Source organism: Mandrillus leucophaeus, unplaced genomic scaffold, assembly GCF_000951045.1.
Source record: "Mandrillus leucophaeus isolate KB7577 unplaced genomic scaffold, Mleu.le_1.0 Scaffold273, whole genome shotgun sequence".
NCBI lineage: Eukaryota > Metazoa > Chordata > Mammalia > Primates > Cercopithecidae > Mandrillus > Mandrillus leucophaeus.
The window spans coordinates 1012198-1021618 of NW_012102843.1; the positions used below are offsets into that span (position 1 = coordinate 1012198).

A 9421-nucleotide genomic window follows, 5' to 3' on the forward strand; every position below is an offset into this window, starting at 1 on the left:
GGAGGCTGAGGCAGGAGAATCGCTTGAACCTGGGAGGCGGAGGTGGCAGTGAGCTGAGATCGCTCCATTGCCCTCCAGCCTAGGCAACAAGAGTGAAACTCCATCTCAAAAAAAAAAAAGAAAAGAAAAGAAAAGAAAGAAAAGACAAGAAAAGAAAATTAAGAAAATTCATTGTGGTGGTGGATGCACAACTCTGCAAATATTATACTAAAAGCCACTGGATATTATACTTCAAATGGGGGAATTGTATGGTATATGAATTATACCTCAATAAAGCTGCTTAAAATGTTCAATATTTACTCAACTACAATAAAGAATGTGGATACTGCATGAATGAAGAGGCAGAAAAATTTAAATGGAGATGGTGTAAATAAAGAAATGTCAGAAAACAGAAGAAATCAGTAAAAATGAGATAGGAAAATGGGGTAGGGAAAATCAAGGTAATGGTCACTGAACAATAGAACATGAAAAAAAGAAGCCAGAGGAAGCAGAGGAGAGAATAATGATGCAAGGAAAGATAAATGAAGAAAAAGGGGGAAGAATGATAAAGGACAAAGGAAAATCAAAACAAGAATAAAAGAAAAAAGAAGATACTGATGAGAAGGATAGATCAGAAAATAATAAGGACAAGATAAAAAATAAAGGACTAAGTATCCATAGTAGATGCTTTAAAATATTTTTAAATAAGAAGAAATTGCTATGATTCAATAACCCCAATATTTTGTGCAGACCTGAGTCTTGAGATTCCCTACAGACAGCACGTCTGTAGTTTCTGGGACACTGAACAAATTACAGATGGTAATAATGATGGAAGAAATGACAGCCAAATAAAGGACCTGGAACGCCTTGCTTTTACTTTTCTTCCTAAGAGTAAAAATTGCTGGATGGAGAAGAGAGGGAAGAAAGGGAAAGAGAGGTAGGGGAGGTCCATTTTGAATGAGTTTCCCAGGACTGGATAGAGAATTTTCTCAGGTGAGTTTTTGAAATCCTGCTCTGCCTTTCCCTTGGCTGATTCAAGCTAAGGGCCGGCAAACAAGTACAAAAAATTCATACCAGATATTCTATATTCTGTCATTACTGTAATATAAAAAGAATAAAACCACTGAGTTCAAAGGAAAGAAAAAATAGGCATCTGGGTTCACGTAAGACTTTCCCCGTCATCATTGCTAAGTGATAATAGGTGAAGTCTTAATGGCTTCCCTTTAAAAAACGAAAAACAGCTGGGCGTGGTGGCACACACCTGTAATCCCAGCACTTTGGGAAGCCGAAGCGGGTGGATCATGAGGTCAGGAGATGGAGACCATCCTGGCTAACACAGTGAAACCCCGTTTCTACTAAAAATACAAAAAATTAGCCAGGCGAGGTGGTGGTCGCCTGTAGTCCCAGCTACTCAAGAGGCTGAGGCAGGAGAATGGCATGAACCCAGGAGGCGGAGCTTGCAGTGAGCCGAGTTCGCGCCACTGCACTAAAGCCTGGGGATCTCAGAGCGAGACTCCGTCTCAAAAACAAAAACAAAAAACAAAACAAACAAAAAACAGAATAAACCAGTAAGACTTGAAGCGATTTCTTCATAGCATGTAGGAGTGGGATGGATATACCTAGCTTTCAGATGATAAGAGCAACTGAAAATTTCCATTTAACAAAATGCAAATACCTTGTTTCCAAGTTATGTATAACTTCTATCAGTTTATTTTCTAAGCTGAGGATACTTGTAATTTTGTACCATCAATGTGAACCTTAGCAAAGTTTTACATTGAGCCTTGAACAACAAACATTTCAAATGAAATTTCAAGTGTGATTATCTGGGTATATTTCAGTAGCACTACTTGGCCACAAACACTGATTATCTCAGTAAGACTAAACTTTGCAAAGGCCTTCCCCTAGCTAACTGCAGACATTAGGCATTAGCCCCTTCTTTCCAGCGCATTTATGGTCTCCACAGTCTACTTCCCTGTTTGACCTTTGTAGACCTCTAGATAGTTGTAACTGGCTTGGGGTGACATCTTGTTTGATGAAAATTTAAAAGTCTGACATTTGTCCCTTCTAGAGAATTGGTAACCCCTAATTCCTTGGAAAGTATCCTTTAAAGTCTATGGACATTTTTCTATAGTTGGACAATTAGAATGGCATAGATGCCTTGAACACTGATATTTAGTGGTAACAGCCAGTTTCTCCCCAAAGGCTTTTGTGCTAGTGTGTTACGACAGACCGATGCTCTCCTGAGATGAAGCCATGTCCATCTTCAGATGTGTACTGCAACTATTAACCGAACATTATTATTATCATTTGGAAGAATGGATAGAGCCAGTTTCACTTGTGGACTCAAACACACTAATGAGTACTGTTGCAAATTCCTGTATCCAGAGCTATGTTACTGCAGATGTTTAGAAACTAGAACAGTCCTCACATCACCATCACGGAGTTATGCACAATGTCACAGGACAGCTACCATGGCTCTTGCTGGCATTCATGCATTCATCCTAATGGATATTCAGATGTTCCTCTTCCAGGATCATCATGTTTTTCAAACAGCAAGTGAATTGTGACATACCTATTAAGCAATCACCAGCTAGAAAATACTAAGTAATTTCCTGATATTCTGTTGGTGAGAGCTCTGTGCCTATGTCTGTTACGGATAGTATCTATATCTGAAGCTGCTCCTTTGATTTCTAAGATATGTAGTTTTGTGACCTCTCTGGCTAGGGACTTTTTCTGAGCTCTTAAAGTGTTAAATTTGTAATTTAACAAAGGGATTCATTGTAGAGTCCACACACACTTGATTCTGTAACTATTTTCTAAAAATTTCTACAAATTTCTTAGTGAGAAAGATCAGCTGTGTGATATAAACAGCATGGTAATGCTATCATCAGACTTGCTTCTCTGTCTGTAAAACTTAGATTTTTGTAAAACTTAGATTTCTTATCAATTACTGCTGGTATGTTCTTTATGTGAAGTTCTTTTTAGAATAATGGAATAAAAGTCATGTGCTAATCTTGGATAAAGCAGGGACAGTGATGGGCCTAGCTATGGTATGTGTTTGTGCCCCAGATTGTCAGGGCTCAGCATACTATCGATCAAGGTCTTTTATCTTGGTTTCTTGAAGGTGGTGGCATGAAAGTCTTTTCTGTGTATAAATCCAAGCAAGCAGGGTGAGTCTTTATAGTGCTCCTGAGCAACCACTGAAAGCTCAAAGTCTGCTAAAATTTAAGGTCAAACCAAACTGAATTGCCTACTGAGAGATTGTGGAAGGAGTTTATACCACCTGCTCTTGTCCTGCATCCTTTCATTTAAGTCACCCGGCAGTATCCTATTTAAGGCCATTGAAGGAAGTTCGCAGAGCACCAAGGGGTAGCAGTAGTGAGAAGGAGCCAAATTCAGACACATCTGATTGTAATTAAATACTGTTGGACAGGCCAGGTGCAGTGGCTCACGTCTATAATCCCAGCACTTTGAGAGGCCAAGGTAGGTGGATCACTTGAGCCCAAGAGTTCAAGACCAGCCTGGTCAAAATACCGAGACCCCATCTCTACAAAAAATTAAAAAGTTAGCCAGGTGTGGTGGCATGCACCTGTGGTCCCATCTATTCAGGAGGCTGAAGCAGGAGGATCACTTGAGCCCATGAGTTTAAGACTGCAGTGACCCATGATGGCACCAGTGCACTGCAGCCTGGGAGACAGAGTGAGACCTTGTCTCTATAAAAAGAAGTATTAAATACTGTTGGAAGTATATACCTTCCTACTGCAAAACAGGAGCCCAGGGTTGACAGAAGTAAAAAGAATTCAAATGGAATAAATAATTAGAAAATCACAGTGTCACTTTGGGAGGCCAAGGCAGGTAGATCACCGGAGGTCAGGAGTTCGAGACCACCCTGGCCAACATGGTGAAAACCGGTCTCTACTAAAAATACAAAAATTAGCCGGGCGTGGTGGCAGGCGCCTGTAATCCCAGCTATTGGGAGGCTGAGGCAGGAGAATCGCTTGAACCCGGGAGGCGGAGGTTGCAGTGAGCCGAGATCGCGCCATCGCACTCCAGCCTAGGGGACAAGAGCGAGATTTCATCTCAAAAAAAAAAAAAAAACAAAGAAAAAGAAAAGAAAATCACAGTGTTTTCTGAATTACATGACAACTTTTTTTGCTTCTTTTTTTGAGATCTCGCTCTGTCACCCAGGCTGGAGTGCAGTGGCGCCATCTCAGCTCACTGCAAGTTCCACCTTCCAGGTTTTAGGCCGTTCTCCTGCCTCAGCCTCCCGAGTAGCTGAAACTACAGGCGTGCACCACCATGCCTGGCTAATTTTTTGTATTTTTAGTAGAGATGGGGTTTTATCATGTTAGCCAGGGCGGTCTCAATATCCTGACCTCGTGATCCACCTGCCTCGGCCTCCCGGAGTGCTGGGATTACAGGCGTGAGTCACCGCACCGGGCCAATTACATGACGATTCTAATTCTCCACCTCTCTGTGCTAGCTCCTTTTCAGCACCTACTGTAACCAAATCCCCACCTGATTTTTTGATTAAAGTGGGTGCAGTTGTAAAGGCAGCTTAGGAAAGTGGAATATGGAGCCTAAGGTGAAGTAAGTCTTAGGAAACCTGCCTCTTGGTGCTTTCCATCATCCTCACAGAAGGTCGTACCTTGTTCTTCCCTATTCCACCTCTTCTCAGGCAACCCTGTTCTCTCTATTTTCAGTCTCTGTTCAGGAGCTGAGGTGACAGCTGCATTTACCCTACCTGAATGTATCTCTTACGTGTTCTGGACACTGAAAAGACAGCACTGCTGTTCTAATGAGCTCAGAAACTAGACACTTTAAATTTCCCTTCATATATCAGAGACAGTGGATCTGGCAATCCAGAACCAAGGAGAAAGTTTTTGTTGTTGTCTCCAGGAGAGTCTTCTGCCCATGCTTTCAATTTAGATGTTATTAACTAACATCTTAGTAAACACTCAGCTGAGGACATGATTTTGCAGGAATTCATAGGATAAAATGAGGAGGCATGCTAGAGGGAGGTGAAAACACTAAGTATGGCAGATGGTGGGCACCATTTTTATACCTCCTTCAACTCCTTGTCCTGAAGGTTCTTAGCTGGATGTGAGCTACTAGGAGGTGGTAAAGTCATGAGAATTACACATGGAGGCTAGTGAACATGCCATCATTAATCTAAGATTTCTCAAAAGAAAGTGGAATTTTAGACGTAGTCTAAGTATGTACTAATGAATCGGTTTAATTTAATGAATGCTCACATAATGTGCTTAGGTACATTGCCAGCTGGAAGGAAATTGCTACAAGCAACTCTTCGGCTAATTTCAAAGGTAGGTGATTTTTAGCAGTACCTTATAGGAAATTCTCGTGAACAAAAAATGCATTCCACACACGTATTTCTAGGCATTTAACCTTTCAGTAATCTGCATAGTATATAAATTTAGATGCATTTGTCAAGTCATTTTTACCTTTGTATGTAAGATTGCTATTTGGGAATAGAGGGAAATGTCCTATATTATTTAAGGTTGAATAAAATGATTTTAAAAATATGAATCCTTTTTTTTTTTTTGAGACGGAGTCTCACTCTGTCGCCGAGGCTGGAGTGCAGTGGTGCAATCTCGGCTCACTGCAAGCTCCGCCTCCCGGGTTCATGCCATTCTCCTGCCTCAGCCTGACTGCAGGTGCCCACCATCACGCCCAGCTAATTTTTTGTATTTTTAGTAGAGATGGGGTTTCACCATGTTAGCTAGAACAGTCTTGATCTCCTGACCTTGTGATCTGACTGCCTCGGCCTCCCAAAGTGCTGGGATTACAGGCGAGAGCCACTGCACCTGGCCAAAATATGAATCCTATTTTAAAAGTTACTAGTCAGGCACGGTGGCTCACACCTGTAATCCCAGCACTTTGGGAGGCTGAGGCAGACGACTCACTTGAGGTCAGGAGTTTGAGACCAGCCTGGCCAACATGGTGAAACCCTGACTCTACTAAAAATACAAAAATTAGCTGGGCATGGTGGCAGATGCCTGTAATCTCAGATACTCTGGAGGCTGTGGTAAGAGAATTGTTTGAACAGGGAGGTGGAGGTTGCGGTGAGCCAAGATTGCACCACTAAACTCCAGCCTGGGTAACAGAGTGAAAAAAAAAAAAACCAGTTACTTATAGTTTTAGTAATGGTTTTTCATGAGCAGACTTCATTTGGTAAAATAAATGCCTCAAAATGTTGAAAATAGTTTTTAGATTCTAGGCCACTATTGTTCTGCCAGTAGTTAGCAGTACTGAAATGCTGAAAGTGAAAGCCAGCATGTTGAAGAAGAGTGTCACCAGACCCCAGAAACGCCAATAATTTTAACATAGCCAAAGCCTAATGATGGTGTATGAGTTCTGTCCTAGTAGCAGATAGGAGAAGCAGTAAAGCAAAGAGGTTAGGATTGTGGAGTTTTTTGTTTGTTTGTTTGTTTTTGTTTTTGTTTTGAGACAGGGTCTCACTCTGTTGCCCAGGCTGGAGTGCAGTGGCCCAGATCTCAGTTCACTGCAGCCTTTGCCTCCCAGGCTCAAACGATTCTCCCACTGCAGCCTCCTGGGTAGCTGGGACCATAGGCACACACCACCATGCCCAGCTAATTTTTGTATTTTTGTCAAGATGGGATTTTGCCATGTTGCCCAGGCTGGTCTTGAACTCTTGGACTCATGTGATCTGCTCATCTTGGCTTCCCAAAGGATTGTGGAGTCTTGATTCAGAGTGCCTGGGTTTGATTTTTGGCTCCACTCTTTACTGGCTATATGATCTTGGGCAAGTTACTAGCTCAGTTTCCTCATCAGTAAAATAACAACAGTAGTACCTGGCACATAGGTTGTGAGAAAATGAGATAATCATGCTCAGAACTTAGAATAGTCCCTATCTCATAATGCATACTCCATAACTATGAGCTATCCTTAGTATTTACCAGTCCACCTATTTCCAGCTCATTGCCACCCACTCAGCCCAAGTTGCCTTCATCCCTCTACAGGCTTCTGCAATAGCCTCCAAACCAGTGCCTCTCCATTCCCTTCCTGCACAGTAGATAGTGATCTTTTACATATTTAAATCAGCACAGAGACCCAGCACAGTGGCTCATGCCTATAATCCCAGCACTTTGGGAGGCCAAGTTTGGAGGATTGCTTGAGGCAAAGAGTTCAAGACCAGCCTGGGCAACAGAGAGAGACTCTCACTCTACAAAAAATAGAATGTCAGCAGGGCATGGTGGCATGCATCTGTAGTCCTTGCTACTTGGGAAGCTGAGGCGGGAGAATCGTTTGAGCCCAGGAGGTGGAGGCTGTGTGATTGTGCCACTGCACTCCAGCCTAGACAACAGAGTGAGACCCTGTCTCAAAAAAAAAAAAAAAAGGAAACAATATAAATTACTGAGTTAAAAGAAATTACTGTGAAAAGAAGGAAAGATATAGGATGGTAGTTGAAAGGAGCACAAGAGCAAGTGAAAATTATTTTAAGTAGTGGAGATTTACATAACCAGTCAGTGAAGGTGATACATTGAAGATGTTGGCATTAGAGAAGAGGAGAATGTGTGTCACTTCTTCAAGAAGCAAGAGAAGATTTAGAAACATGAGCTCTTGAGAGGAAAAGGGCATCTCTCCCTTTATGAATAAAGAAGTTAGCTAATAGTTAATTACAGAGCACCAACTAAATGCCAGATGCTCTAAGTTCTTTACATGCACTGTCACATTTAATTCTTGCAGGAATATGATGAAGCAGGTGCAGTTATTATCCCCATTTTACAGATGAGAACACTAAGACTTAGGTTAAATAATTTGTCCCAAATTACACAGTTAGTTACTAGTAGATCAGACCTAAAACCCAGGTCCTGCAGAGCCTTTTGTAGGGATGGACAGTGATATGTGGGAGTGAAAGTGGGATGAACTCAGAAATTTGGAGCATTTCTGGTTTCAGGTGAAGATATTTGCTTTAAGAGTGATGAAAAGGAATGTGGAACAGACTGACACACAGTAGCATTTTGAATGAACATCTTATTATATCTGGTATCTTTCTAATCATTTGTCACTTCTCTTTAGGATTCAGGTTTGATGAAGCACAGAAAAACATATATGACTATGGAGGAGATATATCAAAAATGCAAATGGGAACACCAGATCATACTTACTGTGAAAATGTTTATCAAGAACCAAATGTAACTAGATTAACGCCTGATTCTACTTATGGACTATAAAGTACTTTATTTCTATTCTGAGTTATAGACCTTTGAGCCCTCCATCCATCAGTTATAGTCAAGGGATAGTGTATTCTGACTGGAATAACTTGTGTATATATTCTGGGCACAGAATCTAGCTCAGTTAAGTAAGGAAAATTGAGCAGAAATAGAACACTGGACTGAATGGCAAATATAGAAATTGTTCCTAGTATTCTGAGAAACTGTAGTATTCTAACAGTTACACTTAAGTAAAGAGACTACATTTAGGTGCAAGAAGCTTCAGACTGATTATTTTGCATGTTTACTTGAGGCATTTAGTGCAATCACGGAAGGCAGAGCTTTCGGTCCCTTTATCCCATATCCAAGTGTGCCTTGCTTCTTCCCCCATCTCCCACTTTTATCCTCTCATTACTCCGTTTTTTTTCTTCACTGAACTTTTTTCTTTCTTCCTCTTAATTCTCTGTCTGCTTACTCATTATAGTTGTCTTTGCAATTCTGTTTCTCTCATACTTAGTTACTGCCTATTTTATGTCATAGTTATTTCTTTCGTTTCTTTTGTAATGTTGTTTATCTTTCCTTGTTTACATTTTTCTCTTTACTTGCTTTCATCAATGTTGCACTTTCCTTTTTTCATTTTCCTTTCTAGATCATTCCCCTAATCTCAGTTTTTTGGGGCCTACGATTTGCCTTCACTACTCTGCATGCAATACAATTCTTTGGATTCCCATTCCCTTTCTTCCAGGTTAGAGCAATGAATTAGTTTTTTATCACTGCATAATAAATTACCCCAAGACAGCAGCTTAAAGCACCAAAAGTTTTTATCTCGTTCAGTTTCTGAGGGTTAGGAAACTGGGAGTGGTTTAGTTGGGTGGCTCTGGCTTGAAGTCTCTCAGGAGGTTGCAATAAAGATTTTGGCCAGGGCTGCAGTCAGCTGAAAGCTTGACTGGGTTGGAGAATCTGCCTACAAGACGGCACACGTGAACAGTTGTTGGCAGGAGGCCTCAATTCCTTGATACATAGACCTCCCCATAGGATAGCTTGAGTGCCCTCATAACATGGCTGAGCAAGCAACCTGATAGAGAGAGAGAGAGAGCAAGGAAGAAGCCACAATGCCTTTTAAGACCTAGACTCAGAGGCCACACACCATCCCTTCTGCCCTATTCTATTAATTAGAAATGCATCAAGTCCAGCCTATACTTATGGAGAGGGGAATTAAGCTCTATCTCTTAAAAGGAAAACTGTCA

The 9421-nt window shown here is 41.2% G+C and overlaps 1 protein-coding gene across 1 annotated transcript in view; it reads left to right on the forward strand.

Annotated features, from left to right (window-relative positions):
- Positions 1–8213, forward strand: part of LOC105543025 (chromosome unknown open reading frame, human C11orf65) — a 71655-nt gene extending 63442 nt beyond the window's left edge. The window contains exons 7-8 of the mRNA XM_011984758.1: positions 5248–5303; positions 8041–8213. Of these exons, the coding sequence (XP_011840148.1) occupies positions 5248–5303; positions 8041–8195 (211 nt within the window). The 3' untranslated portion in view covers positions 8196–8213. The remainder of the gene's footprint in view (positions 1–5247; positions 5304–8040) is intronic.
- Positions 8214–9421: the final 1208 nt, after the last annotated feature.